We start from the raw sequence: 27,782 nt of genomic DNA, 5'->3' as shown, positions 1-27,782 counted from the left end.
AAATATTTGGTCTCAAACTTCCTAAAGCTGTGAAACAACTTTTTAAATACCCATTACTTCTACTTTTCAACCCCACCCCTTCAGGCAAAGGGCCCATATTATAGCTGTCAGACCTTCTGCCCAGGAGAAGTAGAAGATAGTACTCAAAAAAGCCCATTAATCAGAAAGAAGGGATATTATTGAACTGCATACGGCACTCTCTGTCTCCATAGACCATAAGGTGCTGTTTTCACTGTACACCAACTCCATCTAATGAAGAGAGGGAAGAGCATCTTCGCAAGCTAACCTAGTGAGGAGGGCTTTAAACTAGGTTCGCTGGGGGAAGGAGACCAAAGCCTTGAGGTAAGTGGGAAATGGGATACGGGGAGGAAGCAGGACAGCATAAGAGGGGAGGACTCCTGTCTCAGACTGAGAAAGCGGGACAATCAGCGAGTTATCTTAAGTGCTTATACACAAATTCAAGAAGCCTGGGAAACAAGCAGGGAGAACTGGAAGTCCTGGCACAGTCAAGGAACTTTGATGTGACTGGAATAACAGAGACTTGGTGGAATAAATCACATGACTGGAGTACTGTCATGGAGGGATATAAACTGTTCAGGAAGGACTGGCAGGGCAGAAAAGGTGGGGGAGTTGCATTGTATGTAAAAGAGCAGCATGACTGCTCGGAGCTCCAGTATGAAACTGCAGAAAAACCTGAGAGTCTCTGGATTAAGTTTAGAAGTGTGAGCAACAAGGGTGATGTCGTGGTTGGAGGCTGCTATAGACCACCAGACCAGGGGGATGAGGTGGACGAGGCTTTCTTCAGGCAACTAACAGAAGTTACTAGATCACAGGCCCTGGTTCTCATGGGAGACTTTAATCACTCTGATATCTGCGGGGAGACCAATACAGCAGTGCACAGACAATCCAGGAAGTTTTTGGAAAGTGTAGGGGACAATTTCCTGGTGCAAGTGCTGAAGCAACCAATTAGGGGCAGAGCTCTTCTTGACCTGCTGTTCACAACCAGAAAGAATGAGTAGGGGAAGCAAAAGTGGATGGGAACCAGGGAGGTAGTGACCATGAGATGGTCGAGTTCAGGATCCTGACACAAGGAAGAAAGGAGAGCAGCAAAATACGGACCCTGGACTTCAGAAAAGCAGAGTGACTCCCTCAGGGAACTGATGGGCAGGATCCTCTGGGAGAATAACATTAGGGGCAAAGGAGTCCAGGAGAGCTGGCTGTATTTTAAAGAATCCTTGTTGAGGTTGCAGGAACAAACCATCCCGATGTGTAGAAAGAATAGTAAATATGGCAGGCGACCAGCTTGGCTTAACAGTGAAATCCTTGCTGATCTTAAACACAAAAAAGAAGTTTACAAGAAGTGGAAGATTAGACAAATGACCAGGGAGGAGTATAAAAATATTGCTCAGGCATGCAGGAGTGAAATCAGGAAGGCCAAATCACATTTGGAGTTGCAGCTAGAAATAGATGTTAAGAGTAACAAGAAGGGTTTCTTCAGGTATGTTAGCAACAAGAAGAAAGTCAAGGAAAGTGTGGGCCCCTTACTGAATGAAGGAGGCAACCTAATGACAGAGGATGTGGAAAAAGCTAATGTACTCAATGCTTTTTTTGTCTCTGTCTTCACAAACAAGGTCAGCTCCCAGACTGCTGCACTGGGCAGCACAGCATGGGGAGGAGGTGACCAGCCTTCTGTGGAGAAAGAAGTGGTTCAGGACTATTTAGGAAAGCTGGATGAGCACAAGTCCATGGGGCCAGATGCTCTGCATCCGAGGGTGCTAAAGGAGTTAGCGGATGTGATTGCAGAGCCATTGGCCAATATCTTTGAAAACTCATGGCAATCTGGGGAGGTCCCGGATGACTAGAAAAAGGCTAATGAAGTGCCCATCTTTAAAAAAGGGAAGGAGGAGGATCTGAGGAACTCCAGGCCAGACAGCCTCACATCAATCCCTGGAAAAATCATGGAGCAGGTCCTCAAGGAATCAATTCTGAAGCACTTAGAGGAGAGGAAAGTGATCAGGAACAGTCAGCATGGATTCACCAAGGGCAAGTCATGCCTGACTAACCTAATTGCCTTCTATGAGGAGATAACTGGGTCTGTGGATGAGGGGAAGGCAGTGGATGTGTTATTCCCTGACTTTAGCAAAGCTTTTGATATGGTCTCCCACAGTATTCTTGCCGGCAAGTTAAAGACATATGGACTACAAGATGGATAGAGAGCTGGCTATATCGTCGGGCTCAGTGAGTAGTGCTCAATGGCTCCATGTCTAGTTGGCAGCCGGTATCAAGCGGAGTGCCCCAAGGGTCAGTTTTGTTCAATATCTTCATTAATGATCTGGAGGATGGTGTTGACTGCATTCTCAGCAAGTTTGCAGACTACATTAACTGGGAGGAGTGGTAGATACGCTGGAGGGTAGGGATAGGATACAGAGGGACCTAGACAAATTAGAGGATTGGGCCAAAAGAAACCTGATGAGATTCAACAAGGACAAGTGCAGAGTCCTGCACTTAGGACGGAAGAATCCTATGCACTGCTACAGACTAGGGACCAAATGGCTAGGCAGCAGTTCTGCAGAAAAGGACCCAGGGGTCACAGTGGACGAGAAGCTGGATACGAGTCAACAGTGTGCCCTTGTTGCCAAGAAGGCTAATGGCATTTTGGGCTGTATAAGTAGGGGCATTGCCAGCAGATTGAGGGACTTGATCGTTCCCCTCTATTCGACATTGGTGAGGCCTCATCTGGAGTACTGTGCCCAGTTTTGGGCCCCACGCTACAAGGAGGATGTGGAAAAATTGGAAAGAGTCTAGCGGAGGGCAACAAAAATGAATAGGGGGCTGGAACACATGACTTATGAGGAGAGGCTGAGGGAACTGGGAATGTTTAGTCTGCAGAAGAGAAGAATGAGGTGGGATTTGATAGCTGCTTTTAACTACCTGAAAGGGGGTTCCAAAGAGGATGGATCTAGACTGTTCTCAGTGGTACCAGATGACAGAACAAGGAGTAATGGTCTCAAGTTGCAGCGGGTGAGATTTAGGTTGGATATTAGGAAAAACTATTTCACTAGGAGGGTGGTGAAGCACTGGAATGGATTACGTAGGGAGGTGGTGGAATCTCCTTCCTTAGAGAGGTTTTTAAGGTCAGGCTTGACACAGCCCTGGCTGGTATGATTTAGCTGGGAACTGGTCCTGCTTTGAGCAATGGGTTGGACTAGATGACCTCCTGAGCTCCCTTCTAACCCTGATATTCTATGATTCAGCATTATCATTTGAGGAGCAAAAATTCAACATGCAGAATTGATTTTAATAACCAGCATGCCTTACAGCTACTGTGGATAGTATGGGAAATATGGTAACCTGGCATTCAACTTAATCAATCTGATCAAAATGCTTGATAGAAAAATAACTTTGGGATAGAGAGGAGGAAGATGGAAAAATATATAATCGATAGTTCCAATGGTCTATATTCCATTTTCTCCCAACTTTAGAATAGCATGGCCAAAGGGTAGTAATTCCAGACAGACACATGCATTCATCACATTTCTTAATTAAATAGATCTACCCAAGCTCAGTCACTGAAATCTATTAATTTATTTCCCAGTCTTAAGTGGCTTGTAAGAACAGATTTTGCAGGTGGAGCAGAATGTGCTTGGTGGATAACACTAATACCTCTGAAGTTATGAAGACCTGTAATGCTACTGTAGCTCTCCCGAAACAAAGTTGTTACTACCACAGCATGCTTGTGCCTGACAGCTAGGGAAGCAAGGTAGGTTCCATGCACAGAAGTTTCTGTTGGCATATGTATCACAGTCCAGACCCACTTCACTCTCCAGTACTGATCCTTCAGACTGAACACATTTTACAAAGCTAGAAGCACATTTAGGACAAATCCTGCCCCATTCTCCATGGTACAGAGGGCCCCATATGCAGAAGAACAGATGCAGTTCCAGCAGAGGGAAAGGCAGAGATTTGCACGTCTTACATGAAGCCCAGGCTCTGTGGGCTGGGAGAGGGACAGAGATAGTAGATCTACCATTACGCAGTTCCACTGGCAAGCAATAAAAATAAGGCACAAGTATTCAAGATGAGAATTTAAACAATAGATCATCACAGCTACTTACAGGTCACATGCAGAACAGTGGTGACAGCGGTCAGGCTTGATTAGTTGGCATCTATCACAATATCTGATTGCTATGTTCAAATTTTAAAAGTCAATCTGTTAAACAGGTCTTTGTAAAATTAAATTGCATACACACAGAAGTTTCCTATGTTCAAGAGACTGTTTCAAGGACATCTCCCCTCCCACTTCCATTCTGAATCGCATAAGATTGCTGTGGCAACTACAACAATTGCTTACAGAAAAATGTAACATGAAAGTATTTAGTGTAGCAGTATCTGTTTCTACTGTAAGAAATGCTTTTTCAACTCTTCCTCTTCATTTAATCTGTTCCTCAGTCTCCCCTCCCCTGATCCTCCAGCACATGCTTCCCTGCCACCTGGTTTCCTTCTCCTCTGGATATGCTACCCAGACACCAGGTCCTCTTCTCCCCATGTGCCTCTTGACATACTCCCCAAGCCTTAGTCCTCTCCTAGTCCTTGAGGGGGGCTCATATTTCTGTCCTTTTCTGCTGATGTGATATCTAGCAGATGCAGTTAGACTGGCTACTACTCCTTCTCAGCAGTTGCTTTTAACAGGCCTCCAGACTCTTCTTGATAAAAAGATGGCACACCTGTAGAGGCAGCTATAAAGAAGGAGAAAAGCCACAACCACCAGGCAGCTCTGTGCTGACAACCAGCAAGTGCCCCACAGACCACCAATGGCCCAGAAACCATAGTTTGGGAATCACTTAAATGCAAAATGAATTTACTCAAGATAACCATTAACAAATCTCATGACTTACTATTAAGTGATAAGAGAGACAAGGTGAGTGAGGTATATTTTTTATTGGACCAACTTATATTGGTAAGAGACACAACAGAAGTTGATCCAATAAAAGATATTACCTCACCCACCTTCGTCTCTCTAATATCCTGGGACTGACATGGCTACAACCACACTGCATATTAAATGGTATAACATTTGTAACTTCTATTAAAAAGAACCATAGGTCTTGGGAGTAATCAATAACACCACTAGTTTTAGAGTAGTAATGCAGTTATAGAAATCTAGCTATATTGTATTTAGGCATCAGAGAAAGTCATTTAACAGTCTCTCGTGATATTTTCAGAGAAATTACAATAGTATTACTTAAAAATAGTGAAGGTAAAGACAGAAATAGCTGAATGATCATAAACATAATGATTAAACAGCTCTGTCCTGAGAGTTATAGCTGATGTTGGAAGAAGAATTTACTGGCATTTTAGCTTCCATAGCCTCAATTCTGACACTGTAGTGAAAGTAAATTCAAGCCTTAAATGTTCATACTTAGAGGACCAAAGCAATAATTGGGATTAAATAGAAATGAATATAAAAAACTCAGCCTTCCAACTCTGTTCCTTTAGTCTATGTAAGATTATTATAAGCAGAGCGTAAGATAAATTCACGCTGAATTTATTTTGCAAAACAGGATCTTTTTTGAGAAAACTGTTCTATTTATTGGCTGCTTGTAGAGATCCACAGACAAAAAAGAACTCTGGCATCTCATGGGGAAATATGAAGTCATGGCCTTTTGCAGAAATTATTTAACAGATGGTTCACACAGCAACATCAAAATAAATCTCATGAATTGGACTAGGAGCTTTTGGACTACTGGACTTGTCTGCATGCCTCACCCCTTGATGCTGTTGTGGTATAGATAGGTAAGTCTTTAGCAGCTCTTCTCAAAATGTCCTGCTGGGATTCTGGTCTCTCTTCTCTTTCATATTGTTCTTTATCAGATTTTGATAAGCAGAACTGCAAGAGGGGGACAGAAGAATAGTTTTTAACTGCATGACCAATCAAGGTTTATGTTAAGAGAGAACGGTTTGAATACTTTACCCCTAAAGAAGCAGCAATATCTGCCTATCATCTTACCAAACAGAGGAGAAAAAGTAGTAAATGATAGGAGGTACAGCAAGAATTTGTGCCCCACACATTCTGAAATTACATGATTGATCCTTTGTAATAAAACTTTAAAATGCTAAATTTAAAGGAACGGTCTTTGTCCTAGTTCCCACCACTCGATTTCCCTTTGCGATACAAGATTACAAGATGAAGACTTGTACTCAGTGGCGTTTTCTGAAGGTGCAAACTTCCCTTGAAACCATGAGTCTAAACCCTGTCCCAGAGGTGCTTGGGGATCCCAGGAGTTCAGAGGGCTCTGCAATAACAGAGGGGGGAGGGATAGCTCAGTGGTTTGAGCATTGGCCTGCTAAACCCAGGGTTGTGAGTTCAATCCTTGAGGGGGCCATTTAGGGAACTGGGGCAAAAATCTGTCTGAGATCCCAACAGGAATCCCTGAAGGTGCCCTTTCCTTTCTATATGCACTACTCAGTGTCTCCACACCTACTCCAGTGAGGAAAAGATGCAAACTGGATTAAGGGTGTATCATTTTAACCATGTTGTACTTCTTGATTAGTTCATGTGGGTTTTTCTTGGGCCCTGTAATGTCCCCTTCTTTTGGAATTCCCCAGAGTCTAAGTGGTTGGGGAGGGAGTAATAATAGGGACAAGTGAAGAAATGGTACCTCTCCTACTACAGGAAGAGTAGGAGAGATTGCTGTTGCCTCCACATGTTACTTCTTAAATCCAGAAGGCTGAAGATTCAACCCACATCCCTCAGTAGTCAGGCAAGATTCCACTGCTGTATGCAGTATTGCCAGCTCCAATTTTTTAAAAGTCAAAATGTCAGTTTCCAAAAATTATGAAATTGGCTTCAAATCATGAATTTAAAAAAGAATAAATATATCTGTATTCTTTTTATTTGCCTTCGGGGGAATCAGGGTGCACTTGGGTCATGTTTTAAAGCTTTTCTCCACAACCACAAGGGCTAGAAACTTATTTTTTAAAAAATAAAGGCAGATTCTCACATAATTATTTGCCTACAGGAGACAGGGCTTTAAGTAAAATATCAAATATTGTGAGAGTTGGCAACACTGTATAAGTACGAGGAGTGCCGTTGTACACTTTTGCTGCTGCCTCTCAGGAGGCCTTGTCAAGCTAGGAGAAGTCTGCTTGGTGTCTTCAACCCCGGGCCAGAGAAGTGGGCAATTAACTAGGAGAGTAAAACTAGCCTTAAAACACTACTTAACAGACACAGCTAAACAAGGCATAGAAAAAACCCTAAACCTCTAAAATCGGGTGGTTTTAATTTTTTTTAAAGTTGTCCTGTAACGATAACAAATTGTCTAACAAACGTTCAATTTCCCCAAAAAGTTATGTTTACATTATTATGTCTATTGAATATTAATGGGGTCACAAGTCTACCCTCTCCTTGGGCAACAGATGCAAATGTTCAAAGGGATGAAAGTTATCGATCAACAAAACAATTGTGACAAAGTTTTAGCAGCTCTTAATGTAAACAGTAACAAAGAGCCCCTTTGTTTCCTTCCTCTCTTTCTGGGATCTCACATAATGTTGATTGTTCTTCCTTATTATAAAATGTGCAGGGATTACACTTGCACAACAACAGGTGTGAAATCTTTTTTTAGTATATTAGCAAAATCACAGGATGCCACTCATTTTACAAGAATGGGTACTTAAAATAATAAGATTACGTGAAAATGTATACATTTATGTTTTAAAACAATTGGAAAAAATTAAGTGTGAACAGTTTAGAGACAATACTATATTCTTCCCTGGTGCCTGAACGGAGATGACAGACAGAGATTGTGGGAGAAGAGTGCTCAAAGGAGGAACATGGCTTTTGGATAAGCTCATATGTAGAAATTTTCCAATTCAGACCTGATTTTATCAACACTTAAAATGGCCACACTCTTTTTAACTCTCTGTTACTCACTGAAAGTTGAAGCCTTGCTGCAGCTTTTATTACAGTTAGTTATAAATAGATGTTGGCAGACAGAAGTATCCAAACAAGCACCAAAATAATTATAAAATACACTGATGCTTAAGCTAAGTTCATGTGGCTCTACAAATCTTGGAGCAGCTGACTGGTTGAGATAACTGGTGGATCTGCCAAGTGTTTTGTCATTATCATACAGAACAGGCGCCAATTAAACCAGTCATATGATTTGAAGGCCAGCCTCCGCAGTGAATTTACAACTTAAAAATATTCAATACTACTTCCTTTGCTCAGCTAACCAGCAGAACTCTCTTCAGCTTCCTCTCCGACTCTACTATAGATTTCTGTGACACTTTATAGATACATATTATAGAACTACAGTGTCTGCTTTTCCATTGCACGTATGTTTTCACCTGTACAAATTTGCTTCGGGCTAAATGCTGGCATTGAGAGAGTCATCCCTGCCAAAAACAGAATAAAAAAATTTCTGTTTAGCCAGCTTTAAAGTTACAGGAAATAGAGGGACAACTTCAATTGTAGTTTTGATATTAAGCCTATAGATCAATTGACTTACAGGAAAAAAATAAAAGCCATCAGATTATAGGTTAATTCACCTAATAGATTCCTTAGAGAGATGATTATATTACAATTATCTGTCAATAAAGCTAGCACTTTTTATGTCCGTCTTTAGAGATTTCTTTCTATATTGATTTAACAGTGCTTGCCACGCCTTGAGCTTCTAAACATACTTATCACTGAGCATTACAGTCCTCTTAATGTTACGAATATTTATTGTAACCTATCCTTATCCAAAGAAACGTCACTGAGAGAGTTCAAATAAAGGTGTATAATGAAAAGACATACAGACTGAGTCACTGAGCTTGTTATGTCTTAACTTATATTTAGTTTTGGCAAAATTGATTTTAATTTTCTTATAATTTTGACAGATAATATTGATGTTTATTTTTAAGCATTTTTAAATTTTTACTGATGTAAATTTTCACAGTTGCACAAAATTATTGGTTTTAAGCATTTTTTAAAAATCAATTTACATTTTCACATTTGTGGGAAACTAGGGGCGGCATCAGACAGTAATTAATGATACACTGATAGAGAGGTTGGGAGCTTGGTGGGTGGCCTACCGGTTAGTGCATCTGACATACAATCCCTTGTCTCTTTGTTGGGAGAGTGGAGTACTGGTGCCTGATTCCTGACCCCAGGTCAAGAGAGTTGGGGCCTTCCCCCTCTGTCTGGGACTTTTCTTTTAAGTGAGCCATAGTTAGGGTTACCATCCGTCCGGGTTTCCCCGGACATGTCCAGCTTTTTCAGTGTTAAATGGCCGTCCGGGGGGGGATTTCTAATCAAGTAGAAATGTCCGGGATTTCCCCCTTCCCCTTGTGCGGCGCGGCTGATTGGACGCCTGGCCTGATTGAAAGCCGCTCGCAGCCACTAGGGCCTCTAGCAGCCAGAGTCCCTCCCCCTCCCCCGCTCCCTCCTCCCCCACAGAGCAGCGGGGCTGTGTTTAATTCCATGTGGAGCCTGCAGTTCTCCCTCTGCCAGGTGAGCAGGTCAGGCAGCAGGGGTGTGTGTGTGTGTGTAGAGGCTGCAGGGGCGGGGGGTGCAGAGGCTGCAGGGCGAGTGGGGAGCAGGGGGCACAGAGGCTGCAGGGGCGGGGGGGGTGCAGAGGCTGCAGGGCGAGTGGGGAGCAGGGGTCACAGAGGCTGCAGGGGTGGGGGGGTGCAGCGGCTGCAGGGCGAGTGGGGAGCAGGGGGCACAGAGGCTGCAGGGGTAGGGGGTGCAGAGGCTGCAGGGTGAGGAGGAACAGGGCAGGCAAGGGCATAGGGGCTGCGGGGCGAGTGGGGAGCAGGGAAGCACTTAGCAACCCCCAACCAAGATCAGAGCGGGAGGGAGGAGGGGGGAATGCAGGGTGCTCAGAGGAGGGGGCAGAGACTTTGGGGAAGGGGTTGAAATGGGGGCGGAGAAGGGGTGGGGTTGGGGCGGGGGCGGGACCGGGGCCCCGTGGAGTGTCCTCTTTTTTAAATGTTTGAATATGGTAACCCTAGCCATAGTAGGGGGACCTGGCCCCTTCCTCTCCACCGGGTCCCAGCCCAGAGCCCTTTTGGGAAGCTCAGAGCTGGTAAGACAACTCCCACCTGTTCATGCTCTCTGTATGTATGTATATATATCTCCTCAATATATGTTTCACTCTATATGCATCCGAAGAAGTGGGTTGTAGCCCACGAAAGCTTATGCTCTAATAAATTTGTTAGTCTCCAAGGTGCCACAAGTACTCCTGTTCTTTTTGAGGATACAGACTAACACTGCTGCTACCCTGAATCCTCCACATTGCACATGCTCAACAGGCCTATAGGGACGGGGTTGCCTGGGCCTAGTACAGCCTTTTAACCCCTTCGGGCCCAGTGTGGGGTTTGTATATACCGCATTGTACAGGCATTGGGATTCAAAAAGTTAAAGCTTTATAAACAAATTGTCAATGTCACGTGTCAAAATACACAAAGTAAATATCATTCAATTTCAACCTCACGTTCTCAAGTAGCATTTTACTTCCTTTTCCTATCTGTACATTTTGATTAATTGATGGAAATATTTTTAGTCAGATTGTGTGTGTATGGTGAAATCAATGTTTACCAACATTTACCCATAAAAACGAATCCTTCCAAGTCTACTTATATTTTATTTATTCTAAACACCAAACTGAAATTATTGCTTAGCAAAACATTGCAGTGTCATATATACTCGCATACCTTATTACTTGAACATATACACCTGAATGTCAAACTTGTGACTACTTAGAAACAAGCATTCAATCTGAAAAAATTTCATTAGGTTACGATGATTTTCAAAGTAATTTAATTATTTATATTCACGATATGGCAGCATGCTATTTATTTCAGTTAATGGGAACAGAGAAAATGAATTACATTGTACTTTAAACAAGTATCACTGCTGAAAACAGTTCAATGGTATAATAAGTGTTGGCATTTTTCCATCATTAAATTTACCTCATCGGAGGGGGAAGCAGGAGATGTAAAAATCGTCTTCCAATAGGACCATACAAACATGACAAATGACAGATGAAAAACCACAAGGTAGACAACTGCAATAAAAATAAATACAATAAGATTTCAGTGAGTATAGCTGAACTAGAACTAGAACATAAAAATGCAATGGTTTGGGGTATAGATAAGTTATTTCTCTTCTGCAAGCCAGTAAGATAAATTGCACTGAAACACACTGGATAATTAGGAATACTAGCACATCTGAGTGGGCTTAGCCCTATAAAGAAGTTACCTAAATCCACTTGATAGCCCACCAGATATGATGAGTACTACTTCATCCTCAGAATGAATCATTTAATAGGCTACTAAAATAATGATTATCAAAATCTTGGTCATGAAGCAATTTCCCCACTTATACTCCCACTTTTTTTACAACTGAATGAGCCTCATTATGACAGCAGCAACCCACAACTTTAGAAACATACCTTCATTCCCAAGTACCCACCCTCAGGAAAATTAAAATAAAGTGTCTGATGTCTGGAATAGCAAAATAAAAAAGCTGGAAGTATACATTTAAATTATCTTGACAGACAGGCCACATATATTTCAGTTGGTTCAATTACTAAATTCAGTCCACGTACAGTATAATATATTGTCAGCAAATGAAGTAAATGATACCAGCACACTGAAAACACTCAGTTAATGTAAAATTTGGGTTATGCAATAGATATACACCTCTATCTCGATATAACGCTGTCCTCAGGAGCCAAAAAAAAAAAATCTTACTGCGTTATAGGTGAAACTGTGTTATATCGAACTTGCTTTGATCCACCAGAGTGCGCAGTCCCGCACCCCCGGAGCACTGCTTTACCGCATTATATCCGAATTTGTGTTATATCGGGTCGCGTTATATCAAGGTAGAGGTGTATCTTATAAAGTCTAAGCATTGCACTAAAAAAATTTTACATGCCAGTATTATAACTATATTTTATTACTACTAGGTGTTGGAAAGGGGTTGTAAATAATATTAAAATGTAAATGTACCTGTACTGTAATTCAAACAAGGTAAACATTAATCACATTTGGATTTTGCTGTAATATTTAATATACTAGGCTCCCACTTTGATTCCATCTTGGAAAAGCTATTCTTTATACTTATAATAAAGGGTTGGGGACTAGATAATGGGAATTCTTGATGTAACATCTTATTTCTGTATGAACATTTGTGATAGAACTTCTGCCTTTCTGATTATTTTTTGTCTGTATAACTCTTGGTGACTTCTCTGCCTCCACCTGCCAAATAAAAAGGAATATTTGTAACTAAACTGTAGACTCAGCACTGTCACAGCCATAGTGGAAAGTAGGATCTGCTGGCCTTTAACACAAAATGGACTCCATTTCTTTTAATGGTGATGACCTAAGGAAAAGGTGTAGCTAATTTCAAGATATGTTATGATATGTTTATGATTAGTTAACTGTGTCAGGGAGACTCATGAGAACTGGATGACCCAACTTCTCCTTAGGGTTGCAAAATAAAGTATTTCTAGGCTCTCTTCTGGATTAAAGGGAAGCATCAGCACTGCAGACAACTCATGGTCAGGTTCCTGATAGAATTGGATACAATTTCATGTGCAAAAGCAGAAGCAGAACCCTTGTGTCAGAAGATGAGAGATTTGTTCTCTGGTGTTAATATACCACAGGGCAATATCAAATTCATTTAATGGGAGCTATCACCTCTAGCATTTTGGGAGGAGGGGAAGAAAACCAAGAAGCAGCTGGCCACTGATCTGTAGCATGAAGCAGACACACATATAGACCACAGCCATTCTTGGTAGGAATTAAATCAAAGATTTATAAATGGATTCGTGGTACTGGAAAAAGAGAATCCATTGGGTGATTTGAAGCCATCACAGGAGACTGAGCAAGTGCTTAAAATGGCATGATGAATATAGCACCACAGTTTATGGTGCTTGGGTTAATGCTGATGGCCACAGCTGAACAAAGTCATGATATCCAAGACTAGTTTGACCAGTTTCTACTTCTCTGTAACATCTTGTGAAGAACATTTATCTAGATCAGTGGTCATCAACTGGTCGACTGCGATCGACTGGTCGATCCTAGAGGAACTCTCAGTTGATCGTAATCTCCGGCGGCGCAGCAGGGCTGCCACTAAGATAGGCTCCCTACCTACCCCGGCCCCACGCTGCTCCTGGAAGCGGCCAGCATGCCCCACGGCCAGGGGTCTCCCTCTGTACGCTGCTCCTGCCTGCAAGCACCACTCCCGCAGCTCCCATTGGCCAGGAACAGGGAGCTATGGCCAATGGGAGCTGCAGGGGCGGTGCTTGCAGAGAGGGGCAGCGTCCAAAACCATGTGCTGCCCCCCACCCCCAGCGGCATGTTGGCCCCTTCCGGGAGCAGCATGGGGCCAGGGTAGGCAGGGAGCCTGCCTTAGCAGCAGCCACGCTACACCACCGACTGGAAGCTGCTGGAGGTTAAGTGCTGCTCGGCGGGAGGCCGCACCCCAACCCCTAGCCCTGAGCCAGCACCCTGAATCCCCTCCTACACCCCGAACCCCATGCCCCAGCCCTTCCCCCCCTCCCAGAGCCAGTACCTTGTACCCCTTTCTGCACCCCAACCCCCTGCCCCAGCCCTGATCCCCCTCCCAGAGCCAGCACCCTATACCCCAACACTCTGCCCCAGCCCAGAGCCCCCTCCTGCACCAAATTCCCTCCCAGGGCTTGCACCTCTCACCCCCTCCTACACCCCATCCCCCTTCCCTAGACTCAGCCCAGAGCCCCCTCCCACACAGCGAACTCCTCATCCCCAGCCCAAACCCCTACCCCAGCCCAGTGAAAGTGAGTGAGGGTCAGGGAGAGTGAGTGACGGAAAGAGGGGGAATGGAGTGAGTGGGGCAGGGCTTTGCGGAAGGGGCGGGGCAGAGCCTGGGTTGTCCTTAAATACAAAGTGATCTTGGGCATAAAAAGGTTGGCCATCACTGTTCTAGATAGATGAAGACAGAACTCATTGTATGCTGATGTGTAGCATCTTGTGGAAATTGAAAATAATTGGCCACTGATTAGATGTCAAAATTTAGTACTGTGCTATTTTAGATGCAATACCAATGAATAACACTAAATTAACACAGCTAACAGCAGTAAGATAACAGCATCTGATTAGAACAGTGATCCCAAAACTGTGGGGCGGAGGAATATTTGGGAGGAGTGCGCAGCACAGCCAGCCCCCACGGGGGGCAGGGATGAAGCACCACCCAGCCCCACTCTGCCCCCAGCTCTGGCCCCAGCCCCCAGTGGGGCACAGATAGAGTCCATTATGGGTAAGGGGGGGCATGACATAAAAACTTCGGAGACCACTGGATTAGAGTGAGGCGATTCCAGGATCTGACCCGAGGTGGGAGCTGAGAATACAAGGAAACAGGAAAAGAGGGGTCTCCCTTTAAACTGCTGACATGTTTATACCATAAGGAGAATACACTGATACATTCAGCTTCTTGCTAGGCTAACTTTAACAGTTCTTAGGTCTGCATGTCATATTTTTTAAGAATGGAGATCTACACAGGCAACGTCACTGAGGATGTAAGAATACCTGAAGATGAATGTAGAGCTTATACAATGCAAACTGATCAGTCAGGCACCCTTACTGGATAATGGAAGAAAAATGACTGGACCTTCCTTCCTGACAAAAACTGTCCCTAGAAATTGAAGAAGCCATTAGAAATCAGGCGAGCAACAAACTTGACGTGTGGACCTGGGGACAGTTAGCAATGCTTCTCCAGTGCAGCACATGACCTACGCCTCATACCAGAAGTAAACAGGAACCACTGACTGTTGGTATGATGCAGAAAGACTCCAAAAGGCTTTTAAAAACAGGGAGAAAGACCAACCTTAAGGACCTATAGGCAAGCAAGTAAGCTAACTCAAGACTGTAGCCTAAGTTGTTCCAGCATATCTATCTAGTCAAAGAAATCAAAGTACTGAATCATCAAGCTGCGGTGACTCAAGCAGCATCAAGGCAAGATATCCTCTAACTGATTTTGAGCACCACGTACACTCCTTTCTAAGAAGATACACGAACTACTTTAACCCAAATTAAGCTAAGAGACAGAGAAACCAAGGAGTGGTCCAGCTTGTCAGTCTCCCATTGAATTCCCTTCCCCAGCAGATGAAATTAGGCTGAAGTAATGTTAACAGCAGCAAAACTGCAGCCATGAGGAAAGAGACAGTTATTTGGCTTCATTGCTCTTCACCAGCCTAAATCCTATTCCATTTCCCAAGAGGCACATTTCCAATCTAAACAGCGTTGGAAGATACTGGAACACAATTAGCAGGCGTGTCAATGCCACCTAAATCCTGAAATTGTCACCCCCACAGGCATTCCATTTACTATATTCATACCTTACTATGCAAGAGTCTTAAAACTAGCCACTATGAACAGCTGCTCCCACCTACTTTTGAGATTAAACAGCTGTATGGCGTCAGGCAGCAAACTTCTTAAAATGAGGAAGTAACATCAAACATTTATGTCATCTTCCCTTCCAAGAAGGGGGAAGCTTGACCTACTTGCTATGCTGATATAGAAATAAACATTTAAAGAAGCTATATTTAATGTTTCAAGGATGGCATGAAGTAGACCGTAAGCTTGCGGCACTTCCACCTGCTCCAAACAATGAACACACACACACACACACACTGGATAGGGCCACACTTAACTCCCAAAGCGGGAGAGAGGGTATGTTGTTGTGCACAACATGAACCTTAACCTAAGCTTCCTCATGCACTTAGCTGTTCCTAGGGTTTTTCCTAATAGGGAACTTCTGCCACTGCCCCTATCTCCCTTGCCTTAGGCTTTGTCTATGTTGGCAAATGAACAACAAAACTTTTGTCATTCAGAGGTGTTTAAAAAAAACCACACATCCCGAAAGACAAAAGTTTTGTCGAGGAAAAGGGCCGGTGTGAACAGTGCCACTCCCGCTGACAAAGCTACTGCTGATCGTTGGGGGTGGAAGTTTTTTGTCGGCAGGAGAGCTCTCTCCTGCCAACAAACAGCGGCTACACTAAGCGCCTTTTAATGGCACAGCTGTAGCGGCACAGCCGTGTCGCTAAAAGCTGTGTAGTGTAGACATAGCTTTAGAGAGAGATTAGAATGATTTTAACACTCATGGAATAGAGCTAGCGGGACTCAAGTGACATAGCAGTCAGCAAAAATAACTTTATATTCGTATGCAGAGTCCTAAAAACTGCCTCCATGTGACATGAATGCTTATTTCTTTATGAAATGTCCCAGGGTACTAGCACTATACAGAACAAATAAGATGGGGTCTTCTCTAAAAAGCTTCATGTCTAAGTTTAGACATAACAGGAGGCATGATAAAAACAGTAAGGTGGGTTGGGGAAGGAGGACAAAAGTAAATTTAAGATTACAATGGAGGTGGCTGGGTAAATCAGTGCAACGGGGTGAGAAGAATGGAATAGTTAGAACCAGAAAGAGGAAGTGATGGATGCACGAGGGCAAGGCACAACTAAACTGTCTTAGCAGTAGGGAGTTAACTAAAACATAGAAGATTATACTTAAAATGCAAATTCTTTGAGGGTCGGAGGCCTCTCTAGCGCACACACACACAGGCCCTAAGCCCTTACTGGGGCTAGGTGCTACTGCAATGCAAATAAGCAACCACAGATGGTAGTACAGACAGTAGGTAGTGGCAATAAAGGCATAAATTTGTGGCTGTGCTAGCAATACTTAGCAGAAAGAGAAAGCGGTCTAGACTTCTTGCAAAAGTGATGAAATCAGGAAGACGACACCAAGCTGGGAGGGGTTATAAGCATTTTGGAGGACAGGATTAGAATTCAAAACGGTCTTTATAAATCGGAGAACATCTAAAATCAACAAGATGAAATTCAATAAAGACAAGTGCAAAGTAGTACACCTAAAAAGGAAAAATCAAATTTACAAATACAAAATGGAGAATAACTGGCTAGGCAGCAACGAAGGATCAGAGTGAGAGGGTATAGTGACTCACAAACTGAATATGAGTCATCAGTGCAGTGCTGCTATATAAAAAGGCAAACATCATTCTGGGCTGTAGTAACAGGCGTGTCTTGGGTAAGACATAGGAGGTAACTGTTCCACTCTATTCGGCACTGGTGAGGTCTCAGCTGGAGGACTGTGTCCAGTTTTTGGCACCACGCTTTAAGGAAGATACAGACAAAATTGCAGAGTCTCCAGAGGAGAGCAACAAAAAATGATGATAGGTTTAGAAAACCTGATTTATGAGAAGAGGTTGAAAGAACTGGACTAGTTTATTCCAGAGAAGAAGATGGGGAGAGGGAGGAGGGGGAGAGGTTTGGGGAGAGGAAACAGGACCTGATAAGAGTCTTCAAATATGTTAAGGGCTGTTATAAAGAGGACGGTGGTCAATTGTTCTCCATGTCCACTGAAGGTATGACAAGAAGTAATGGCCTTAATCTGCAGCAAGGGAAATTTAGGTTAGATATTAGGAAAAATGTTTTAACTATAAGGATAGGTAAGCACTGATACAGGTTACCTAGGGAGGTTGTGGAATCTCCATCACGGGGAAGTTTTTAAGAACAGGCTAGACAAGCAGCTGTCAAGGATGGTCTAGGTTTACTTAATCCTTTCTCAGTGCAGGGGCTGAGCTAGATTACCTCTTGAGGTCCTTGCCAGCCCTACAAGTCTATGATTTCTATGTCATACAGCATTGGAAGCTGAAGGTCAGCCCTCTACAGCTTTACTCTTCATGGGGAACAGGAGTCTTGAGTGTCCTGCCCAGACAGGTCCAGCTGCTACTGTACGCCATGCAGGAGGAAGTCCCTGGGATCAGAGTCCTGTCCTTTGGAGGTTGGCCCAATGCTGAACAGGCCCCTGCCTCTCTATCCTGCCTTACTCACGTGCTGTCGTTACTGCTGCTGTTGGGAAAGGGATTCTGCATGCAAGCGCCTCTTGGGGTAAAGATGGGGTGGGGTGGAAGACACCAGATTCAGCAGCTTCCCTTCTAGACTCCACCCAACCTGCAAAGGCAGTAGCAGCAGGACTCATTGAGAGCAACCCTTCAAAGATCCTTGTGCTGGCTCCAAGTATAAATATGCATTAGCTGGTTTCCTATTAAGATCTGCTTATTTTCTTATAAGTACAAACCAGATGAAGGAAAGGAAAGAACAAAAAAATAAAATAACCCCAGCACCAACTAGCAAGGAAAGTCATTTCACAGTTCTAACATAATCGGAGATCATAACATAAAGTCTAACTTTGTTTGAAGTGTAAGAAAAATCTGTAAATTTAACAGCATTTTAACTGCAGTCAACTAAAGGGATTGGCAGAGTTACTTCTGCTGTCTTCACTGAACAAATGTAAGTTGGCAGACTAAGTGGTCTAGTGACACTGAACTGATAAGTGGAAGGGGAATGTATTCAGGGCCCCTGCTCAGACTTTGTTCATTAATTAAACAGGTGCTGGCAGTTCTGCACAGGAAGTAGCTGAGTGCTTAGAAGAAGAGAAGGTCTTGCATCACTCAGTAGTGCTGGGCTTTTGAGGGATCTATATGAAATCTTCTTCAGCTGAAGGAAGGGTTACACTGATGAGAGGTTCAAGACTGACAGAATGAAGTCTACAGAAAACCCTACAGAATTCCCACTGCACCAAACAAAACAAAAATGCACTTACCACTTACATTTAGTATGTTTTCTAACAACCTGTCCTATAGAATCAAAACATGTGGGAGAACAGAGGCCCAATTTGTATCTGATTAATAAAAAAAACATTTTCTTAAACTCTTGTGATAATCTTCAGATAGAGAAAGCAACTTTGGGAAACCGGATTAGACATACACACCCAGAGACACTCATGACACCACACCACTCTAGATTTCCTCGTGTGGTTATCATTAGAGTCTTGCATGTTTATAGGCTTAGGGTCTACTGGTTTTTATGTGGTTGTATACCAGATTCAAAACAATTCACATGTTTAAAAATAAGCCAAATTAGGGGAGAAAATACACATATCAAACAAGAGATAGATCAGTCACGTAGTTCTATGTACATATTGTTAAATTAAATAGAAAATTATAATTAAGCACTGCTGTAATAGGATTTAAACATAATACACTTGAAATGTGAGGCAGAAATTTATCTGCAAGGATATGGGCTCTTGGTTTAAAAATCACAGGAATCTATTGATACCACCTTGGCTTCTAGAGGGTTTATTTTTCTACTGATGCAATAACCACCACCACCACCACCTGACTACAAGAGCTATAAAATTCAAGTAAAGGAGATTTCCTATTTCATATCAACACCTAAATGTGAATGTTTTCCTGCAAGTCAGACTCGTTCTGTATTTCTTAAAAAAAAAGTAGGGATATTAAAAACAAGTAAGGTTTCCCCTCTACTGGTGCTTTTTTTTTTTTTTTTTTTTTTTTGGTATAACCTGTAAAAATATGTTCAACTATAGGAAAAGGAGGGGCTGCTCAGTGATCTGAGGATCAGGTCTTAAATATCTAGATTTCCTGGGCCTATAGGTACAAACTACACTAGATTCTATTCAGCTCTTCATTCTTCAGAATTATTAGTTTCCTCCTGGGCTTTTCTATTATGCTAATCACTACAGTATCAGAGTGCTTCACAAAGGTATTTGCACAATGGCCCTGTGAGGTGAGGAGGTATTTTTATCCCTATTTTACAGATGGTAAACCAAGGCATAGAAGGACTAGAGGTAAAAAGGATTCATTAATTTTGTATGTCCAATTGAAATGCCTAGAACCTGGTATTTTACAGTGCTTGGCATTATACAGCATTTTATATGTTCAAAGCACAGCCCCTATTGACCTCAGTAGCAGCTGAGTGCGCCTAGCTCCTCCGCATATCAGATTGCAGGGTCTCAAGTTAGGCTCCCAGAAAATGAGGACCAGACGATTAGTGACCACCTGTGAAAAGTTTGGTTGAAGTGTCTTGTCCAACATCTCATAGGAACTCCGTGGCAGAAGCAGGGATAAAATCTAATTACCCAAGGCAGTATTCAGCTGCTTTAACCGTGAGACCATACTCCCCTACCTCATTCACTACCCACTTTTTAATTTCTGCAACAAATGAGGCAGGAGTCCTACAAACAAGTCTGCTTCCCTACCCAACCCTGATTAAGCCCCAGAGTAGCTCCATCCTGTGAAATGAATGAGACAGGGGTCTCATAGAAAAAATAGCATGTAATCATGTAACTAAAGACTGTATTGTAATGTATGCAAATAAGGGGGCTGAATTAAGGCTGCATTGGCAAGTTTAATTCTGGCATCTCCTAACTTTGCAACCTTAATAATGTTTTCTCAACATAGTTTTTTCTAGTTATTTCAGTGTAATACAAAACATATACACAACAAATGTGGTCAGAACCATCACTATGATAACTCCAGAATTTCAATAACCATATGACTGATTTTATTCTGCAATGGACATAGCCATAGCAGCTATCAATAGTATGGTTACCACAACAATTAATGCACTTTAAAAACAAGGGGGAAAACCAGAGAGATAAAAGAGACCCACATAACACACATTAAGTGTTATACAGAAAACATGATGTGGGTCTGATTCCCCTCCCCCCCCCAAACCAACCACTTGTTTTGAAAGATCTGCATAATTAAGTCATGCTTCCATTGCTCACAGGTAATATGATCATCCTAAGCTTGTGGCACTAAAAGCTTGATAGATCCAGCCTCCCTAGGTTTTCCCTCTATGTACCCATCTGCTCACTCTCTCTAGAGAGTTACATAAAATCATACAAAATTGCATTGTTAAGTAGGTGTAAATTATACATCAGAAACACACTGTACATTTATATTAAGGAGACAAGAAGTAGGCAACTTTCCTATTTATAAAACTTTCAATTTATTTATGGAGGATGAGTAATACACGTTTCCTACCTTTTTCTCCAGTTGAGGTAATCGTAACTAGGAAAAAAGAAAGACAGAAAAGGTTAAATATATCTATATTGTGTTTTAAAGATCAAAGCATGTTACAAATGTTAACGGAGCCTCCATAACTCTGTGAGGTAAACACTCATTAAACTTCTCCTCTAGATTCCGACAGTCTCAAAAGTCAGTGACAGGGCTACGAACAGCCAGGAGCCCCAGCTCCCTGCTCTAGCCAAATAAGCATGCCGCTCTTCACAAGCATTAATCCATATATTTAATTAGATCATAATTTAACAATTAAACATGTTGCCATGAGCACCTACTATACTTTCCGAACTTTCTTAGGTTGTACACACATCCAAACAGCTTATTTACTGCCTACAGAGATTTCAGAAAAGCTTAAATGAATAAAACCCTTCAATTGGCAGATACAGAGGGAAGTTTAAATAATTGCAGAGCCCTTTACAAAAGTCCCTATACAATTTTTTGCATTAGTCACATCCAATCTACTTTCTAGAGCTCCACACTTCTCTATCACTTTCAACACTACCATCATCCTCCCCATCACACAGGCATGTGATTTACAAGTTATTTTTGACTTCCTCTCCCCTGCCTGACACATTCAGCTCATATCTAAAAGTCTCATCACTTCTTCCTCCTCAATATCTCTAAGATCTTTCCATTTATTTCTATCCCTACAGCTAAATCTCTTGTTCAGGCCCTCATTATATCTTGTCTTAACTAATGTAACATCCTCTTCTCTGGCTTCCCTAAACCAACTCTTTCAGTCCAGACAAAATACTGCACTGGAAATTTTCCTTGCTTCTGATTTTGATCATGTCACGCCCCTCTCTGAATCCCTTCCTTGGCTCTCCACTTGCTACTACATCAAATTCGAGTTTGTCATCACCGTCTCCAAAGCTCTGCATAACTCTGCCCCTACCTACCTACCTGAGCAGGTCTCATTCTGCATGGTCTCCTCCCTCCCTACTCTGCCAACTTTCCTAATTTCCACCGTCTGTCAGCTTTGCACGGACACAGCCATGCGTTTTCCTCTCGCACAGGCAGGGCATTCCTGTGCTCGTTTGCAAGGTCTTCATCCTCTCCACATTAAATCCCCCTTTAAGACCCACTTCAATCATGCAGTCTACAGTGAACTTTATTGCCATGTGTAAGTAAAATGTATGTTTTCCCACTCCTCCTAATCTCTGTCTACTTGTCTGTCTGCCCTTCCATTGTCCTTAGGACTGGCACCACCCTCTTTTTTGATTGTTTAGATGCCTCCAAATAGTTAAAAGAACAGGAGTACTTGTGGCACCTTAGAGACTAACAAATTTATTAGAGCATTTATTTATTAGAGCCCACGTCTTCTTGGGCTGTAGTCCACGAAAGCTTATGCTCTAATAAATTTGTTAGTCTCTAAGGTGCCACAAGTACTCCTGATCTTTTTGCGGATACAGACTAACACGGCTGCTACTCTGGATCCAAATAGTTAGTAATTCTTAGCAGTAATAAGACCTAACCAAAGAAAGAAAAAGCAAAATAACTAAAATAAAATGTTCTAGCTTCTCTCACAAGGCTCAGATGCTTCCTTTCCGCTTATGCTGGTGGTTCTATCCTTTAATTCACCTGCTCAGCACCCTCTCCATTCCCCTATGCAGTTTTATTGGCAATTTTTTAATTCCTTCTCTCTAAGGGAAGAATCTTTATCTACCATCCAAAATACAGCAAGTTTGGTTTTAAACTGAATTAGGAAGAACTATTGGGTGTGATTTAAAAATCAAGTTTCTGTTTTAAGTGCCTTTTTTTTTTTTTTAGGGCATTTTCCCTCCCCCAAAGAACATGAACCAATAACATTGTAAAATAGTCCTGAAGCAAGTCAATATGTACAAAGACAAGTTACAACTGCTAAGAACAGGCTCACATGCCATAGGACAGGACAGTCAGTATTAACCTCTTGTGAGTTAGAATTTGTCTACGCTTACAGTGGTGCAAGTTGCACCACTGTAGTGCTGTGTATGACGACAGGAGAGTTTCTCCCACTGGAATAAGTACTCCACCTCCCCGAGAGGGGTAGCTATGTTGATAGAGAAGCACTATCTACACCGGGAGTTCAGTCTGTATAGCTGCATTGCTCGTGGTTATACCGACATAAGACAGTAGCATAGACAGGCGCTTCAGGGTTTCAAGTAGGGCTGTCGATTAATCGTAGTTAACTCACATGATTAACTCAAAAAAATTAATCGCAATTAATTGCAGTTTTAATCGCACTTTTAAACAATAGAATACCAACTGAAATTTATTAAATATTTTGGATGTTTTTCTATATTTTCATATATATTGTATTCTGTGTTGTAATTGAAATCAAAGTGTATATTATTTTTGATTACAAATATTTGCACTGTAAAAATGATAAACAAAAGAAATACATATATACTCATTCATAAGCCGAATTTTTTTTAGTAAAAGAGGGAAGCACCAGAGAAGGGGGTCGGCTTATGATCAGGTATAGAGAGCGAGAGGTGGAACACGGCCCTTTACCCCAACAGAGGGAGCAAGGAGAGGCAGCACAACCAGCAGAGACAGAAGTGAAGAGGCGGGGCCAGAGTCTCTGCTTCTGGCCACGCTGGTCTCCCCCCAGCCTCCGAAGCAGCTGCAGCTCCGGCCCCACCCCCCAGAGCAGGCTGTGGCCATGCCGCCTAGCCCAGCTCTCTGGAACGCGCTGCAGCCACGCTGCCCGATCTGGCCTGCCAGAGCAGGCTGCAGCCACGCTGCCCAGCCTGCCAGAGCAGCTCCAGCCAGGCCAGAGACATCCTCCCCTGGCCCTCCCCAGATAAGGTGGGAAGGGATGGGATGGGGAGAGTGTGGGGGTCCCAGGCGTTACTCCCCTGACTCCCAGCTTCTCCCCCGCCAAAAATTTCCCCACCAGATGCTGTCCCGGCCCATCAGGGTAAGCAGCTGGCGGGCTGGGACACTTTGTTCACTTAGGTTTACCTCCGGGCCTGCAGACGCTCGAGGTAAACAAACCATCTCGGCCTGCCAGCGGCTTATCTTGATGGCCCAGGACCCAAAGTTTGCTGACCCCTGAATTATAGGGTCGGCTTATGAACAGGTCATAAAAATTTTCCATTTTTACTTATCCATCTTGGGGGGGTCGGCTTATAAACGAATCACCTCATGCAAGTATCCTAGTGCCATCTCTTTGTCATGAAAGTGCAATTTACAAATGTAGATTTTTTTGTGTTACATAACTGCACTCAAAAATAAAACAATGTAAAACTTCAGAGCCTACAAGTCCACTCAATCCTGCTTCTTGTTCGGCCAATCGCTAAGACAAACAAGTTTGTTTACATTTACAGGAGATAATGCTGCCCTCTTTTTATTTACAATGTCACCAGAAAGTGAGAACAGGCATTTGCATGGCACTTTTGTAGCTGGCACTGCAAGGAATTTACATGCCAGATATGCTAAAAACATTCATATGCCCCTTCATGCTTTGGCCACCGTTCCAGAGGACATGCTTCCATGCTGATGACGCTAGTAAAAAAAATAATGCATTAATCAAATTTGTGACTGAACATCTTGGGGGAGATTTGTATGTTCCCTGCTCTGTTTTACCCACATTCTGCCATATATTTCATGTTATAGCAGTCTCAGATGATGACCCAGCACATGTTTGTTTTAAGAACACTTTCACTGCAGATTTGACAAAAAGCAAAGAAGGTACCAATATGAGATTTTTAAAGATAGGTATAGCACTCGACCCAAGGTTTAAGAATCTGAAGTGCCTTCCAAAATCTGAAAAGGATGAGGTGTGGAGCATGCTTTCAGAAGTCTTATAAGAGCAGCACTCCGACAAGGAAAATACAGAATCCGAACCACCAAAAAAGAAAATCAACCTTCTGCTCTGGCATCTGACTCAGATGATGAAAATGAACATGCGTTGGTCCACACTGCTTTGGATTGTTATCGAGCAGAACCCATCATCAGCATGGGCATGCGTCCCCTGGAATGGTGGTTGAAGCATGAAGGGACATATGAATCTTTGCCACATCTGGCACGCAAATATCTTGCGACGCTGGCTACAACAGTGCCATGCAAACACCTGTTCTCACTTTCAGGTGACAAGAAGTGGGCAGCATTATCTCCTGCAAAGACTTGTTTGTCTGAGCGACTGGCTGAACAAGAAGTAGGACTGAGCGGACTTCCAGTCTCTAAAGTTTTACATTGTTCTATTTTTGAATGCAGTTATTTTCTCTACATAATTCTACATTTGTAGGTTCAACTTTCATGATAAAGAGATTGCACTACAGTACTTATATTAGGTGAACTGAAAAATACTACTACTTTTGTTTTTTTACAGTGCAAATATTTGTAATCAAAAATAAATATAAAGTGAACACTGTACACTTTGTATTCTGTGTTGTAACTGAAATGAATATATTTGAAAATGTAGAAAACATCCAAAACTATTTAAATAAATGGTATTCTATTATTGTTTAAAAGTGCGATTAATTTTACGATTAATCACGATTAATTTTTTTAATCACTTGACAGCCTTAGTTTCAAGTTATTTTCTATTTTTTTGTTTTTTTTAAACTCTGGATATATTTGTAGTTTATTAAAACAAAATAGTTCTAATTTACTGTATTATATTTCTCTTTTCTTGTTCATATTAAATTGCTTACTTAATAATTTCACATTTTTTCCCCCCCAACATAAAAAGGTGAACATTACAGACAGTGGAAGGTAAACATTAAAAGTGGTTTTTCTTGCAAGACTGAGTTCCTAAACAATTAGCTTCAAAATGACAACATGCATTTTCAGACTGAATTTTGCCTCTAGCTACAGCTCTATCCTGGGTGAACACCTTTACATGGAGTTGGAAAAACATGCATTCTCTGGGACACGATAAATTCAAAATTCCACTAGTCTTCTGAAAGGAAAGAAACTAAGCATCCAACTTGGGAAAAATATATATATATATATATATATATATATATAAATAAAAGTTCACATCATAGTTCCAGTCAAAAAGCGCTGTAATATGTGGCCTATACAGGTACTATATCAAGCAAATTCAACTCGATTATATTTTATGAGAATATTCAGAATGATGCTTCAAAAATCATATATTTTCCCTCTTGAACATAATCAGCTTAAGCCTAGATAACATCATATTACTTTGCACTTATAGAGATTTCATCCAAGGATCTGGATGCCAGGCCCGCTGACCAGAGGATGAGGGGGACGCAAAGGAGGCAATTTACCAGGGGCCCAGGCAATTTAAAAGGGCCCGGTAGCCCCCAGCCGCTGCTGCTGCCATGGTAGTGGTGGCTGCCGGGAGCCACAGGCCCTTTTAAATTGCCTGGGCGGGCTGCAGGGCCCCGCACTTTGGGGTGGGCCTGGAATTTCTGTCGGCGAGCCTGCTGGATGCACTTTGCAAACACTAAATACACCTCATACCCCTGGAAGGAAGCTAATTCTCTCTCCCTTTCCTAGCCAGCTCCCTCAGGTCAACATGCATACCCTAAAATTGCTCTGCATGGTCTGATGGCTAACAAAATATTGTAGTCTGAAGTATGTCCTAATAGTGAAATCCTTCTGGTTTCTCATACTGTTTTAATTTCAAGATTATGTCTGGTCACCACCAAATTAAAAGCAGAGAAGTGCACATAAGATATGAGGATAATTTGTTGGGGTCTAGCCAATTTAGGGGAAGGGTAAAAAAATCTGGTCTTAAAATGTAAAGCTGGTTACCATTTTAGCTAAAGAGAGATTACTCTCACTCCACAGGTATTCTCATTTTATGGATGGATAAATTGAAGCACAGTTCTGAGGCACCAAAGTTTATGACTTGACCAAAGTCACACAGCAAGCAAGAGGCGAGTCAACCATTTTCCAGGATGGATCTATATTATATCATGAAGTCCTATTTCAAATTAATTGTAATATTTACTATTTTAAGCAACAGAGAGTCCTGTGGCACCTTTAAGACTAACAGATGTATTGGAGCATAAATTTTCGTGGGTGAATACCCACTTCGTCAGACACATGCCACACATGTCCTTAAAGGTGCCACAGGACTCTGTTGCTTTTTACAGATCCAGACTAACACGGCTACCCCTCTGATATTTACTATTTTGTTTCCACTAGGAACTTTAAACGTGCACTGATTACCTAGCCAGTCAATCAATCATCTTTAAATTCTGCTTCAGAACTGCAAACTAAAGTCCTTCCCTGTGCTGCCTTTGACCAATTTGCTTTGTTGCAGTGGCTCTCCAGTGAAAAGAAATGTATTTCCACTTCAGGCACTTCAAAATCTTTTCTATATGTGGGAAAGATATCAAACAGTGCTGCTTTTTTGCCCTATTGATTTTTTTACAAAACAAGTCAAAATGCTTCCAAAACCTTTGCATGGAACCACATACATCTCAGGAGTACACGATGAAATGTATCAACCAGAGTCTGTGCCCTGAGAGCTGCAATGAAGAGCAAAGTCAATATTTCACAAGTTTAAGTACTGCAAATCTGCTTTCAGTCTGTCCTTGCTGGGAGCTGAGGAGTTCAAAATATATTCCTTGGTCTATTGTTCAATTACAGAGGTAAAGAAAAAAAAAAGGAAATTAAGCAAGCCAAGATCTTGAAAATGTATTAAATATTAAACTCTCAACTTGCTACTGTAAGTCAATGTTTTAATAAGTTGTTGCTAGCAAATACTAAAAAGATGGACTACAGCTGTAGCTATAATTCCTGCTGCAGCTCATAAAGTGCCTGAGCACTACAGAAACCTTGACGTTTCAACAGACTGATAAACCCAAAGGTCTCTAATGTTTTAGTTGAACACATTGTATAAATTTGTCTCTAACTTTTACCTCCTCTCAACATGAAG

General features: G+C 42.2%; 1 protein-coding gene across 2 annotated transcripts in view; it reads right to left on the bottom strand.

Moving 5' to 3' along the window:
* Positions 1 to 27,782, bottom strand: part of ZDHHC20 (zinc finger DHHC-type palmitoyltransferase 20) — a 73,636-nt gene that overhangs the window by 19,844 nt on the left and 26,010 nt on the right. For both annotated transcript variants that reach the window (XM_034758768.1, XM_034758769.1), the window contains exons 2-5: positions 20,900 to 20,926; positions 10,957 to 11,051; positions 5,767 to 5,887; positions 4,116 to 4,185 (exon numbers count right to left, since the gene is read on the bottom strand). In XM_034758768.1, the coding sequence (XP_034614659.1) occupies positions 4,116 to 4,185; positions 5,767 to 5,887; positions 10,957 to 11,051; positions 20,900 to 20,926 (313 nt within the window). The remainder of the gene's footprint in view (positions 1 to 4,115; positions 4,186 to 5,766; positions 5,888 to 10,956; positions 11,052 to 20,899; positions 20,927 to 27,782) is intronic.

Source organism: Trachemys scripta, chromosome 1 (assembly GCF_013100865.1).
Source record: "Trachemys scripta elegans isolate TJP31775 chromosome 1, CAS_Tse_1.0, whole genome shotgun sequence".
Lineage (NCBI taxonomy): Eukaryota > Metazoa > Chordata > Testudines > Emydidae > Trachemys > Trachemys scripta.
The sequence above is the reverse complement of the archived record's forward strand: the minus strand, read 5'-3'. Positions and strand labels throughout refer to the sequence as shown.